The 15,664-nt window shown below is 44.7% G+C and overlaps 1 protein-coding gene across 1 annotated transcript in view; it reads left to right on the forward strand.

Annotated features, from left to right (window-relative positions):
- CASP7 (caspase 7) overlaps positions 1–15,664 on the forward strand; it is a 34,582-nt gene that overhangs the window by 6,414 nt on the left and 12,504 nt on the right. Inside the window, exon 2 of the mRNA XM_019646683.1 lies at positions 159–265. Coding sequence (XP_019502228.1) covers positions 159–265 — 107 coding nt within the window. The remainder of the gene's footprint in view (positions 1–158; positions 266–15,664) is intronic.

Genomic DNA, 15,664 nt, shown 5'->3' on the forward strand with positions numbered 1-15,664 from the left:
AGTGTACCTGGCGTATAAGACGACCCCCCACTTGGAGGCATATTTTTCAGGGCCAAAAAATCGTCTTATACGCCGGCAAATACGGTAAGTAAAAACTGTTACCTAATGAGTGTTATTTAAAAGCATCACACGGCACCAATTTTGTTTTCTCCTCCCAGATGGCAGACGATCAAGGCTGTGTTGAGAATCAGGGAGCTGGAGATGCAGCAAGCGAGGATGTAGTTGATGCTAAGCCAGACCGGTCCTCCTTTATCTCATTGCTCAGGTAAGTTTCCTTCCTGGCCGTGTTAATCAGGGTCCCTGGGCCACTTCACTCTGCCATGCTTCTGCCATCTCCACCCACCCATGGGGCGGGGGGCATACAGGGAAGGGGGTTTATACTGTGCACGGGAGGTTTGCACAGGATCCTACTGGCTTTGTGTGACAACACTAGGGTCCCCTGTGTGTTGCGTCCCGCACGATATGAGCAGTGGGAGAATGAGAGGCGGCGGCGAAGGGTTAAGAAATAAAAGAAACAGCGGCCAAGAGTTCAATGAGCGCGGGGCCAAGGGTCTCCAGCCTCGTGGACAAAGAGCCCCGAATCGGGCGACACACCGCTTTTATTTCTCCACCCACCCAGAAGTAGCATTGTTCTCTCCACAGTCTGTGAGTCTCATTCCTGAGAACTTGCTCAAATCAGATTACCCATGCCTGCAAGTTGCTATTACCTAGACTCCTCCGCCTGCGATGATAAGACAGATGCTCTGCCTTCACACACCCTATATACAAACAACCACAGGAAGATAAGATTATTATGCTGATTCCCAAGCAGGTTGAGGGAAGGAATGTAGCTACAGAGATAGAAAACCTCCAGTCACTTTGGGGGGGCAAATGAGGGCCCATGCCCACCTCCATCAGCCCCGAGATTTCTCCTAATGGCCTCCACCCGACCGTTCCTGGCTTAGGTTGTTTCTCCCATGAGGAATCTTACCCATCATTGACTAACTGGCCATCCTTTGGAGCCAAACAGAGAGACGCAAGGTGTATGAACAGCGTCCTCAAAAGGTTCAGTTTCGGGTTAAGCGCAGGGGGACAGACGGCTGCAAAGCTGCGTGGCAACACCTGTGTACACTCCTGTGTTTCTGGGGACACCCTAGGGGTTTGGGACAACCAAGCCACAGGGGTCTCCTGCTCAGCTGTGCACCTGAGTGAGGGTCTGTCCTCATCAGAGATGATTTGCAGCTTTCCTCCTTCGGAGCAGAGTCTGGGCTCACTCCTACCCTGTCCCTCAGAGGCCCTCCATTGAAGGGAGGTGTGTCTTCTCTACTGAGTCCCACTTTTTCCTTTCTTGAGCTCACTTTTAAAATTCTAAATTTTATATTTAGTAATAATCATCATCATTTCATTTATTAAACTCTTCTATGCCAGCTCAGTATTGCATGTAGTCCTCATAACCCCAGGAGATGGTTCTATTATTATCACCATTTAATTGGTAGAGAAACTGAGATGCTAAGAGGTTTAATAGCTTGCCTTCTTTCTTATGACAGTTAATAAATGGTGGCGCTGAGATTAGAGCCCAGATGGTACCAGCTCCACTCACTTAACGTCTCTGCTATGCTTTCCATGTAGAAGGAGGCTGCAGGGGTGTGGGGGAGCCCTGTACTTCCCCTTAACCTTGGTCATGGAGAGGCAGTGAGTGGGGCTTCCTGACAAGAGGCAGAAGTGATCTGTGCGTCAGAAACGTCAGACTTCCTGGTGTCTCCTAAACCAAGTCCCACCTGGGAGGGACAGCCAGAGGGGATTAAGCTTGAGGCTAGGGAGTGCTCCCAAGCAGTGCTCAGCGGGGGAAGGGGGAAGAGCGGGCTCCCTGCCACATCCTGGAGAGAACCTTGGGTCATATCTCCCAGACAAAACTCAGAAAAGTGGGAAGATCCCAGCATCCTGGACTCGAATTCCACTGGCATTGACTTAGGGACAAGAATACTCGGTGAAATGACCAGAAAATTCAGTTCCAACTCCTGAAAACTTTTCAAAGCCCTGAGGTCCGTTGGTTCAGGCTAAACCGCTTTGCACTGCAAGCGCTTTAGAGCAGTGGCCTTCAAAGGTTCCTGCTCACATACCCTCAAATAATGGAAAACTACACATCCCTTTGTACATTTTAAGATGACATATAAATTTCTTGTCAAAATAGTTAAAAGGATGTGATCATATGTTAGTTTTGCAACTTGTTGCGTATTTGGGTTAAGCAGGTTGCCTCTAAGTGAAAGAGAAACAGAAATCATATAATAATCATTTCGTAATTCTTAGTAAAGCCCTTTCAGGTACTTTCCAGAAATTAAGAAAATGAACAATGTAAATATTGACATATAACAGTCATTCCTTTATATGTATCCAATGGACTCTAAATCCATAGTAATTTTATAACTACCTTTATTCATTAAAAATGTACATCAACAAGCTCTCCTTTAATAACTAGAATTTTTATGTGTTTTTTCTCCCCCTGAACTTTTTTTAAATTCTATTTCCTACCACAACATTTTGTTCTGAGGTATCGATTTAGTTGATTGAAGCCTTTTATTGATCACCTCGTCATATACCTCTGTGACATATGTATGTTTGCATATGTACATATGCATAAATTTTAAGAAATTTTTCCAGGTATCATGAGTATTAATAGCAATTTTTTTCTTCACTAAGTCACTATTAATTTCTCCTAGATTAAGTTACTGTTTCAGCTATTAATTCACAGTTGATCTAAACAAATAAGTGTTGATAAATCAGTAGTAGTATTGTCAACCTAAGAAATGTCCAAACCTGTAGAGAATTGTTATAAGAGTTTATTTGAGCCAAACTGAAGACATATGCTGGGGAGCCAGATCTCAAAAGCCCCAGAGAATAACAGTTTTGCAGATTCTATAAGCATTTCAAGTTGAGGGAATGTACATGGAGGAGGGAGAAAGCAAGGTGGGGATTGGATTACAGGCTAGTTAAAAAGATTATGGGCTCTCTTGAGGGTTGATAATGCCTTTGAGGGGTAAAACTTCTGGCATTTCGAAGGCATGTTAACCTAGGTTCACAAGAACAATGGACAGGTCTGGCTTAAAACCTTTCACTAAAGAAGTTATCAGCCAGGAAACGTCCGGTCAAGGTCGTGGAGGAGGTAAACGCTGTGCTCGCCGCCTCCCACAACCACATCAGAATTACAACTAAACTGCAGAACGGCCATCATTGAGAATTTCCTGAAGTCCAGCTGAACAGAAAGCCTGTAATGAAGGACATACAGAAGAAGCCATATCAAGACTGGTAGGAGGGGTGGAGATGTGGACAGGCTGGTCCCACCCCCACATGTGGTGATTAAGAACCAGGAGGGATATCTCAGCTGTGAAGGTCCCCGCTGAGGAGTGAGGGGTCCCAGCCCCACACTGGGCATCACAGCCAAGAACACCAGTGCCAGGAAGAGAAATCCCCACAAATCAGTGGGAACTCTGGGTGCAACAGAGGGCGGCTAGAGTCCCAGGCATTCCTCTTAAAGGACCCACACATGGACTTACTCGCTCACACTTGACCTAAGCTCAGCGAAGGGACAGTAGCTCGAAGAACACCAGGGACATACAGAAAGGAACTGAATCGTCTGGCTTTAGAGTGAGGGCTTGAGGGGCAGGCCTCTTGGGGACCGGCAGGCCCCACTGTCCTTTTGTTGAGCCATCCTCCCACCCAGCCTGCATGTGCAGGCAGCTGCCAAGTCTGAGTCCCCATCAACCTAGCAAACCCCGCTCTCGCCTCACCCTGATGATTCCCTGAGACCCCACTGCACCCAGTTCACTCCCCAGCCTGAACCTCTTTCAATGGCTTTTCTACACAAGCTGCTGGTCTGAGCCCATGCTGAGGACTTGCCTAAAAATTTCTTGAAAAGTCCACAAACCCCAAACAAGCAGCAGCTGGCCTCATCCTGTGCTGTACTTCTTGCCAATTGATCCCAAACGCACCACCAATGACAGCCAGCCTCGATTGGCAGCATAGTCCCTCTCAGGTGCCTCTGAACCCTGCACAGGCAGCTGCCAACCACAGATAATTTTGTAGCTCCTACCAAGTGGCCCTCGGCTTGGCACAGGCAGCTGCTGACCTTGGCCTGCACCAGGGCCCCTCCGAAGAGGCCCCAGAATGAACACACCCAAGTGGCCAGCTTCAGACCACAGCAGAGCACCACCTAGTTAGCCTCACAAACAACACACCCAAAGGGTGCACTCAGAAGGCACCAGAGCCACACTAAAGTGAACCCTACTCCATGGGGTCAGCCCCTGCATGACAGTTCATCTACTGTAATGGCCAGTCCTCACAGTCAGGCCAGGCCTGAGAGTCAGTCCTACCCATTGACGTGCCAAAAGCAATCAAGGCTCAACTACAGCAAGAGGGCACACACAACCCACACGGGACACCATTGGAGCACCTGGCTTAGGTGACCAGGGAGACTGCACCACTGTGCCTGATAAGACATCTACATAAGGCCACTCGATGAAGACCAGGAGATGTAGCAGGTCTAGCTAATACATAGAAACAAACAAGGAAGCAGCCAAAATGAGGAAACAAACATGTCCCCAATGAAAAAACAGAACAAAATTCCAGAAAAAGAACTAAACAAAATGGAGACAAGTAATCTGCCAAACGTAGAGTTCAAAACACTGGTTCTAAGGATGCTTAATGAGTTTAGGGAAAGGCTAGATGATCTCAGTGATAACTTCAACAGAGAGATAGGAAACATAAAAATGGAGATAGAAAACATAAAAAAGAACCAGTCAGAAATGAAGACCACAATAACTAAAATGAATATATTAGAGGAAATCAGCAGATTAGATGATGCAGAGGATCGAATCAGCAATTTGGAAGACATTAGCAGAAAAAAAACAATCAGAACAATAAAAAAAGAAAAACCCCAAACAATGAGGATAGTTTAAGGGGCCTCTAGGACAACATCAAGTATAGGGTACCAGAAGGAGAAGAGAGAGAGCAAAGAGTTGAAAACCTATTTGAAAAAATAATGATGGAAAACTTCCCTAATCTGGCAAAGAAAATAGACATACAAGCCCAGGAAGTGCAGAGACTCCCAAACAAGATGAACCCAAAGAAGCCCACACTAAGACACATCATACTTAAAATGCTGAAGGTTAAAGACAAAGAGAATCTTAAAAATAGCCAGGGAAAAGCAGTCAGTTACCTGCAAGAGAACTCCCATAAGACAATCAGCCGGTTTCTTAACAGAAACTTTATAGGCCAGAAAGGATTGGCAAATAATATTTAAAGTGATGAAAAGCAAGGACCTACAACCAAGATTACTCTACCCAGCAAAGCTATCATTTAGAATCAAAGGACAGATAAAAAGCTTCCCAGACAAGAAAAAGCTAAAGGAGTTCTTTACCACCAAACCAGTATTACGAGGAATGTTAAAGGGACTTTTTTAAGAAGAAGAACATGTGAATAATAAAATGGCAATAACTACATACCTACCAATAATTACTTTAACTGTAAATGGTTTAAATGCTGCAATCCAAGACATAGAGTAGATGAATGGATAAGAAAACCAGACCCTTACATATGCTGCCTACAAGAGACTTACTTCAGATTGAAAGCTACACACACAGAGAAAGTAAAGGGATGGAAAAAGATACTTCATGCATATGAAAATGAAAGAAAAGCTAGGGTAGCAATACTTAATATTAGACAAAATAGACTTTAAAACAAAGACAAGAGACAAAGAAGGACCCCATAATCCCACTTCTGGGTATTTAGTCAAAGAAACCCAAAACACTAATTAAAAAAAAAAACATTAATCCCCATGGTCATTGCAGCATCACTTACAATAGCCAAGATACGGAAGCAACCTAACCTTCCATCGATAGACAAATGGATAAAGAAGAGGTGGTACATACATACAATGGAATATTAGTCATAGAAAAGAACGAAATCTTGCCATTTGCAATCATATGGATGGACTTATTTATATGAAATGAAGTAAATCAGACAGAAAGATAAATACCATATGATTTTACTTATATATGGAACCTAAAAAACAAAACAAACAAAACAAACAAACTCATAGATACAGAGAACATTTTGATGGTTGCCAGATGGAAAGGGGCTTAGGGGGACGGGTGAAAAAGGAGAATGGATTAAGATGTGCAGATTGCCAGTTATAAAAACAGTCACAGGGATGTAAAGTACAGCATAGGAAATACAGTTCATAATATTGTAATAACTACTGATGGTGTCAAATGGGTACTAGACTTATTGGGGGTCATCACTTCGTAAGTTATATAAATGTCTAGTCATTATGTTGTACACCTGAAACGAATATGATACTGTATATCAACTGTAATTGAAAAATAAAAAAATGTTTTAAAAAGAAAGTTATAGGCCTAGGGCATGACCACCCACCATGACCTGCCTAGTTAGGAATTTATGATTAGTGCACCCTATGAGGTCACTTTCCATAGAACCCCTTTTTTCTTTTTCTTTCTTTTTTTTTTTCTTTTTTTTTTTAGCTGAGCCATCCTGCCACCTGTTGGCGGCTCATCGGCAGCTCAGCTCAGGCCAGGACTCGAACTGCTGTTGCTCAGAGCTCGCACTCTTTTTTTTTTTTTTTTTAGCTGAGCCATCCTGCCACCTGTTGGCGGCTCATCGGCAGCTCAGCTCCGGGCTGGACTCGAACTGCTGTTGCTCAGAGCTCGCACTCTTGAGCGAGCTCTTAACCAACTGAGCCATTCGGCCGGCCCTAGAGCTCACACTCTTGAGCGAGCTCTTAACCAACTGAGCCACTTGGCTGGCCTTAGAACCCCTTTTTTCCATCCACATTTTAAAATCATTATTCATCAAAGGATTTATTAAATGGAAATTCCATTGAAATTGCAACTTATAATGGAATGGGTTGGCTTTTAAAGTTAGCTTATGAATAAATGAACAAAGAATACTTATTGCTAGAAAGAGTTTAGCATCACCTCCTTTTCCTATTTTTCGTTTTTAGAGCTAGAAGCTCTGAGAAACCATGAATAAATACATGGAGTGGTAGGAGTTTTGTTATAACAATGTCACTTAATTCTTGGAATTCCTCCCAAGTTCTGTGCCAAAAATGACAGCTCAATTAGGTCCCTTTTCAATTGTATTGAAAATTAAGATTTGGAAATTACCTGACATTCAAAGAATTGTTATTCAGCCCTTAGAGACATTTATTTTTTCAGTTTCTGGGAAGTATACCAAAGAGGCTTTATCAGAACTTCTCAGACAACTGTTAATTTAAACCTGTTCCTCTTTCTAGTTAGAGGCAACTTTTTTAACCCAAAGTACTCCAACAGAGATAAGATTATTAGAATAGCATTAAGACACATTTGTCAGTATCTTTTTTGAAACATGCTTTTAAACTATATGCTTTTAAATATATATATATATATATATATATATATTTTTTTTTTTTTTTTTTTTTTTTTTTGTTAAGACCTTGCAGCTAGAGGGAGCAGGGCCCTGGAGGAGTAACATTAGAAAGGGCCCCTGGAGATGTGAGGTGTGCTGAGACTTGATGGGGAGGAGGAGGTTGGTGGAAGGTTAAGGGTGCCTTTGATCCAGGATCACTCTAGCTGGCAGGAATGTGGGATGTGGAGGGATGGCAGAGAGGAGTTGGAGGGAGATGGGCAGATGCCAGATTTTAGAAGCGCTTGTCTGCAGGTCACATTAGGATTTCGATTCAATCTTAAGGACAGGGAAGTCACTAAGGGGTTTAAACAGTAGAGTGACTTGATCTATTATAACACACACACACACACACACACACACACACACACCAATAGGGAACACCTGAGCTGCACAATGGAGGAGAACGCATGAAGTGGGGTTTTGTGGGAGAGGAAGCGAGTTCAGAGGCTGTGGCTGTTCTCCAGCTGAGAGTGGGTGGTCCTGATGGGAGTGGGTCCAGGCCCGTGGATGGGGGCATTCAGACTCCAGAGTGCCTGGGAGGTAGAAGCAACAGGACATGGACCAAGTAGGAGAGGCTGAAGGAGAGACAATGAGGAAAGTGGCACTTGGACCCCAGGGACTAGTTGAAATCTGAGCCCTCTTGCTAGAAAAAGGGGTGATGAAATTTACAGTCTATTGTTACCATGACAGAACCACACCAGCTTTGCCACCTTTCGTTGTTCCCCTGAACGGTCCTGCTGCCTCGGCTTAGCTGACCCAGACCTTATGAGAAACTTGGATGGTGTCAGGGACTTCTTATGTAATGGGATGAGACTGCAAGTGTGATTCAGAACTGTGTGATTTGACACAGAGTGTCCATCATCCCATCTGGCCTGTGGACACCCTACACTTTAACCTCTGTACCTCAAGGATTCTAACTGGGATTGTTTAATCTGCTAAAATTTAACTAATTGGGGTAACCCAAACACAGCATTAGAGGTTGTTTCCTGCAAATCTGGAAGGTCCAGCGACCCCTTCCATTGTCTGCTCTTCTGTGTGGGGGGCACTTTGTATCTCACATGTCAGATGTGTGGGTGCAACCCATCGGAGCCTCACTGGCTACTTGGTGCGCCCTGCAGCTGATGGCAGGCACTGTCCCCCTCCAGTCCTGTCCCCAGCTCCCTTCTCCAAGGTGTCAGAATTACTGTCAGGTAAAGCAGTGGAGGGGACGGTGGCAACCCCCCCACACACTCATTTCTAAGGGAGGACAGACTGCCCACCCCTACCCCCACCTCCGGAGACCACAAGGATTCTGGGAAATAGAAAGCAGCCTCCTTTGCCCCCAAAGCCTGGATGGCACTCGCTAGCCCTAGGTAGGTAGTTCCAAGCACTCAGACGTGGCTTGGCTTGTTTATCTCACTGCCACTAGATGGCACCACAGCATCGCTTTATTTCCATTCCATTTGGCCCTTGAACACCACCAGGCTGTTCTTTCCTTAAAAAAACAAAAATTTATTAACATGTTTGCTCATTTTCTGATTACCTAAGAACATTTGGAGAGCACAGAAAACCTCAAAGGAAAAATATCCAAGATATTAATTTAAAGTTAGTGAGGTGCTTGGACTTTTAAAAAAACGACTTAGGAGCAACAACTCTGTGCACAGTCCGCATCCCTTTTGAGCCCTCGTTTATGGCGCAAGGCCCAGTGTCAGCTGTGAACTTGCACGTTGATGTAAAGGCCACCCTAGCACCTAGTACAGGCTACCTGCCACCCAGGTTAACAGTGTGGCCCCTGCCCTGGTTATAAACTCATTTTCTCCTTGAGTGTTTAGGCACAGCTACAGAAAAGAGCTAATAACAGAAAATAACTAATTGCCGACTTGCAGGGTACAGATAGAGCTGGGGAGAGGAAGAAAGAGGGAGGCTGAAGGAGGAGTCGGGACTTGAGTTAGCAGAGAAAAGGCAGTGGGATTATCAGGGGCCTAAGAAGAGCCTGCCTGCCCGGGCTGGGTCCACGGTGGGGACACATAGCACAGGTTCCGGGAAAGGGGAGGCCCTTGGATGGAGTGAGTCTGGTCCTGGTGCCATCATTGGGGAGCTGTTGTAGGTACAAGCCCAAACCCTGTACAATATTTAAATTAAAATATTTAAGTTAAATTCCTTCACCCTGCATCCTGGATGATGGCCTCGCCCAGGAACCTGTCAGCTGTGAGATCTATCTGAGGTCAGTATTAAAGGAAATAAGAACAAAAGTAGCCAACTTTTCACACACACTCACTTTTCCCCAGGGCCTTGCTGGAGCCTGTGTGTCCCTGCCCAGGGTTTTGTTTTTCCTTCCAGTTCCCAAGTGAAGAGGGCAGGAGAGAGGCTCGCTTTCAGGACTTGAGATAAACTCCCGGTTTTGCAGATCTCCGGGGCTTTCTCCTCTGTATTCTCTTTGCATTCCAACCTTTGTCCTCCTGGAGTGTGTTTAATAAATGCCACTGGGTTGTAATTCTTTCTTCTGGACAGCAACTTGGGTTTCTCCACCAGTAAGTGTTATATGTAAACAGGTCCCCATTAAAAGATGTGTTATTTGTGTAATTATAAGAAACACCAGGGCGACCTCCAGGGGCGAGGCCGGACGTGCGCCTAGCCCAGGTGGGGCGCTCCGGGTGGGTGCCCTGGCCGCCTGCGGGCGTGCCACCCGCCCCGCGCGGCCCCGGGACCCAGACCCAGGCCCCGAAGGCGAGAGTCGCTTTACCTGCTCCCTGCTTCCAGTCACCACCACCGCTGCCGAGCCGCTCACCCTCGCTGCCAGGCCTACATCCTAATAGGTTATGACCTTCTACAGTGGAAACATGGCTCCTACCCTCAACAGGATCAAGTCTGGAGGAAGACAGTCAAATCCGATATTAGAGTGATAATAAGCAGTAAAATCAAGTTTATTGTTAAAACGTGGAGAAGGACCTCACTCAACCACGATAAACAGGAAATACTTCTCATAAAATGTAAAGCTCAAGATGAGTCTTGAAGAGTCAGTAGGAATTGATCGAGCTAAGAAGAGACAAAAGTATGCTGCAGAAAAAGGAACATGTACCTTTGTACGTATTTCCTTGCCTGTGACTGTGGAGATGGAGCAAACAGTACTCTGGGCAGAACGCCATCAAGAGCTTCTACAATCAAGATAAATTGAGTTTGAATTACACTTTTTCAAAATGTTTGGTGCACCACAAAATTAACACATCATGAGAAAACTCTGAAGTTTGAAAAATGGAGTTTGAAAGAACATGGTTGAACCCCAAGCCACATTCTCCTGAGAGTCTGATCACTCTTTTAAGTTGACCAGACAAAGCAAAGTATTACATATGAACAGTGGAAGGCCTTTCCATTTATTTCTCTTTACGGTCTGGATATTAAATGCTTTTAATTATTAAAAAAAAAAAAGAAACATCCAGGTGGCCTGCCTTTTCATTTGGAGAGGGAGGGAAAAAGTGTTTCAGAAGAAGCAATGCTTTGGAATTGGAGGAAAAGAAGAAAAAGACCAAAAAAGCAGACCTTAACTCATTCCAAAAAATAGGTTCCAAATTCAATGAAAGCCATTCGGTCACAATCATTGATTGAAAGAAGCCAGGTCTGGGTCCCCTAAAGGGAAAGAAACATTAAATCTCATGCAGGGTGTTTACTTTTTAATAAAGGAAGCCTTCAAATTCCAGACTCCAGAAGACTGGGTGCCTAGCTCCCAAACTTGTGTATCAAGAGGGATCGAGATTTTGTGCTGTATTTGAAGCAGTGATGATACCACTTAAAATGGCATCTGTGGTGGAGCCAGACAACCCAGGTTCAGACCCTGGCCTTGCCTTGCCTCCCACTCGTCAGTCGAGGGCCTATACAAAGTCCTCTGACTTGTGAGCCTCAGTTTCCTCATCTGCATAATAAGGATGTGAACACCTGTTCACTGGATTGTTGTGAGAATCACATAAAGTAACTGTAAGCTTGCTGAATTATCTGATGAGGAAGAAATCAGAGAATCGTAATTCTAAAATTGGAAGACTTCTTAAAAGGTCATTTTATCCAGTTCCCTTCTGTAAAGGTCAAGGAAAGTTAAGCCCAGAGAGGTAAAGTGCTTTACCCGTCGTCACCCAGCAGAACCAGGACCAAGACCCAGGCCTAACTTGGAATCCAGTACTCCCTCCCGCTCCTAGCTTATCCTGTACATCAAGTGCCCACAACTGCAGAGGTGTCAAACCGTCTAACCATGTGAATCCACCAACAGTGCAGTTTTTTCTTCTACCCAAGTGGGTCAGCAAATTTAACTCTTCATCGATACTGCTCCCTTTCTGCTGCATTTTAGCTCAGGGATGGCATGTGGACAGCTGTTCCAGCAGGGCTAGCGGTGGACTTTTTCAAGATGGATAAATGTGCCAAGCGCACATTTCAAGAAGAGCGAGCCACCCGTGTAAAACACGTCACAGGGTCGAGAAACGTTGACATTCTATAGATGTAGAAAAATGTATAGAATAGCTCCATTTATTTTAGGTGCTAGCTCCTCTAGAGGGCAGAAAATAAGCCCTAAGGTTAACAGGAAAAGTGAGGAAGGGAGGTAAATGATAAGGTTTTCATAGTAATGGAAATTTTAAAACACTGTTAGTATAGAATTAATTCTAGTAATAGGAAAGTACTATGGAAATAAGACCTGTTGCTTCTCAAGGAACCGTGTGGTCACAGGTCAGACGTGTACAATGGCCTTGCACGTTCCAGCCCCCAGCTTGCTGGAGCTTATGGCTCTGTCTGGCATCTGTTACCGGGAGTGTGAATACTGATGGAAGTGACAAAGACGGATGAGGTGGTTGTGTAAGAACGAGGACTGAAGTGTGTTAACTGTTCTCAATTCTGGAGCCTGCAGCCGTCATACAGGCTTCACTGTAGCTTTCACTGAGTTATAGGCTATTTAAAGAGAACACAGTCCTTTATTTCCCCTGAGTGATTTTTTTTTTCTTAAGTCTGCTGTCATTTTTTATTGTCAGAAGTCTCTCTGCTCCTTTTTATTCAGGGGGAAGAGGGAAATGTGGAGGAGGGTAAATTTGGGGTGAAGGGAATCTTTTTCTCCTTAGCCTGTTGTAAACTGGCTTTGTTTCCCAATGCAAGTGGATTTCTGCAAATTGAGCTTCGGAGAGAAATGTGCCGAGCCAGTTTTCTCTCTCATTCACAGACCTGAGCATGGAAATGATTAGGAAGCTTGCCTAGGGTAGCAGGTGTCGCAACTTCATCAGCTTCACACCTTTCACTGTCTGTGACCCTGAACCAGGAAATTAAGAAAAGCCTAGCTGAGTTGTTTGCTTAAATAAGTGTTTGGTTTGTATGTGACATTTCCCCCTTTGCGCTGGGAAACTCGAGTAACTTCTGGATCATTTACTTGGTTCAAAACCATTGAAAAACATTTATATGCCTCGTGAAAATATCTGGTATGCCTCACTAGTCGTTTATTGTATTATTTGTATTACTACCTTGAGTACCTATAAAAGGAAAAAGAAGAAAAAAACCTAATGAATCTGAACTGTTGGATTCACCACAAACTCACTTCCTGTTTTTGTTCATTTGCATATATATCATTAGACATATTTTGCAATTCCTGCGTGTTCTGTGTTGCCACCTTTTGTAGATTTGGCACGTTGGTGGGTTACCCACCTCTGTGTGCTCATCACTTTCAATAGCTCTGTAGAATTTTATTCTAATTCTTGGTCTTCTGTTTAGCCATTCCCCTGTTGTTTTCAGTGTTTTGCTTTTAAAGGTGGTGCTATTGGCTGTATCTTGGTGGAGACTTGTGTCTTTTTGCCTTTGGACCCCATGCTCATAGAAAGTCTCTTTGTCCCTGGGGAGCTGTCCTGGGGTGGGGAGGACGCGGCATTTCTGCCGGTCAGCAGAGAAAGGGGAAGCCAGTGTGCCTTTCCCAGCGCCAGTGTGACTGGTCCTGTGGAAAACTCCAGCGGGCAGCTCACTGCTGATTCAGTCACAGGCCTTCACGGCCCAGCAGCTATGCCAGCCAGGCTTCTGTCTCCTGCTGAGCTCCCAGCATGTTGAGCTTTTATCATTACAGAGCAGAGGGAAACTCGCTGCCCGTCATCTCAGGGCAAAGCCTCTTCCTGATGCAGAGTGGGGTGCTTTCGGATGGAGACATGAGGTACCGCCTTCTCTCTTTCCTCTCAGTCTTGCTCTGTGCCTTGGTATGTCAAGACTGTTGGGGATGCCCTCTGTTGAAATGTTGAAACCATGAATGAATCATCCCAAAAATATTTAGACAAAGCAGCTATGAAAACCAGAGCTGTAGTTCCGAATGAAACAGCCCCAGGGAAATGTATGCCTGGGGGTGTGTTTACTTTCATGCTGATGAATGTCTGCACACACACCCAGCTACTGCAGTCCTATTCATGTAGATGCTTTAGAAGGTAAATCCAGAGCGGGTTTGCGTGCTTATAGTCTCTTCCAAATATAGAAAGGTATAATTCACATTTTGAGCAGCCTACAGGATCTGTAAGAGGATAAAACCTGTGTTTATCCGCTCTGGTGATGGGGAAAATTAGACTTGCACCCTGAGTGGATTATAAAAGTTCATCGTGCACTTTCGGAGATTTTTCACTTCTTTGTAAAGTAGGCAGAGCATTTTTAACCCTGTCATGTTTTCTGGTACAAGCCGTTTGCTGTAGACTCTTCAGGGAGGTCTTTTTATATACACAACCATCAGAGCTTGGTTGTAATATTTTGCCTCTTGACTTTGTTGAAATGACTGAGTTGGCCTCGCGCTGTGAAATTTGAGGCTGCAAAAATCGCTTTCTACCTAAGGAGTTAGAATAATCTAGTTCCTTCCTGATAATTGATGCTGGCGTTAGCTGTGTTCCTAGCAGAGATTTGAGCTTATTTGAATGCACCTGGGAAATGAAGATAACGGCTCTTGCCCATACTGTTGAGGAAACAGAACACTAAGCAACAGCAAGGATGGTTAGGAAGCATCATAGTGAACCAACCTGCTTCTGTAAATTAACTGCCCAGTGCATTTTCGTGCACACCTGATGCACTTACTAAATCATTCTGCCAGGCTATCCTAGTTGTTGCAATCTTGCTTATCTAGCCCTAAACACAGGACTTCCTGGCCAGATTTATTTTCTAAAACCTGTAGCCAGTTGTGCAACACATGAGCCTTTAAGAGGATTTTGAGCTTTTAATTCACTGGTCTGGTGTATCATGAGCCTCGCTCTTAACAGCAGGTTCCTAAACAAGAATCCTGTGTTTCTTCTCAGCCTAGTAATTTTGGCCAAAGTCTTCAGAGTGTGAAAAAGGTCAAGATAAAGGCTAGGCTTATCAGCAGAGAATTAGCCAAGGGAGGAGAAAAAAAGGGGGGAAGAATAGAATGGGAAATGATACAATCTGGCTTGAAAAATACCCTGGCCAGCTTTTATTTGCTGTGTCTTTCCATGCCTCTTGTCTGGACCTTGCAGAATAAATGGGATAATGATTATGAATACGCTGTGTAAAGCATAAAACACTATACCAATATTCACGATACTTGTTCCCAGTGACTTAGAGAATATCTGACGTGGTCCCTCCACCATTTGTACCAACTGTCAGATTGAGGAGAAAAGCTTATTTTCATTGATCTGGACTTCAAAAGAACCTCAGTGTGCCCCACCTGTCAGGGTCTGTGTCACAGAAATTGTCATATGTTCCAGCATCTTCTGCAGAAAGGCCATATGAAACCAGGATAGCAAGAACAGCCACTTTTAGAAAATCTTCTCTCCGGGGGATGATCGCCAGCTGAAGAAGTTTCTAATCTGGATCTTTGAAAGCTTCTTAGTACCCTTCTCATTCCCTCCCCAGCCCCCACCCCTGGGAGCACCTGCCCTGCTGAACTGTGGACTGCTGCCATCTTCCTGCCCTCGGCTAATTAATTAGCACAATCTCTTCGGAGCCCTGGAGGCCCTAGCTCCTATCCAATAGTTGTTTATCTGATGATCTGCTTGGCGCTGGCAATTGACTTCCAGACAGACAGCAACTCTTTATGAGCTGCTGGCCCTGGGCTCACACAGCTGACCTGCCCTGACTGTGCCGATGGCGAGTTCCAGCTCCACCAGGGCTGCGCTGGGGACTCAAGAACATTATACAAACCCGGGAGACGAAGGATGGCCTTGCAGGCTGAGGGGCATTTCCTGGAAGCCTTTTGGTTGTGTTGGTAATTTCAGTTTAATGTTCAGCTCGACTGTCACACCTGGGAGAC

Source organism: Hipposideros armiger, unplaced genomic scaffold (genome assembly GCF_001890085.2).
Source record: "Hipposideros armiger isolate ML-2016 unplaced genomic scaffold, ASM189008v1 scaffold_105, whole genome shotgun sequence".
Lineage (NCBI taxonomy): Eukaryota > Metazoa > Chordata > Mammalia > Chiroptera > Hipposideridae > Hipposideros > Hipposideros armiger.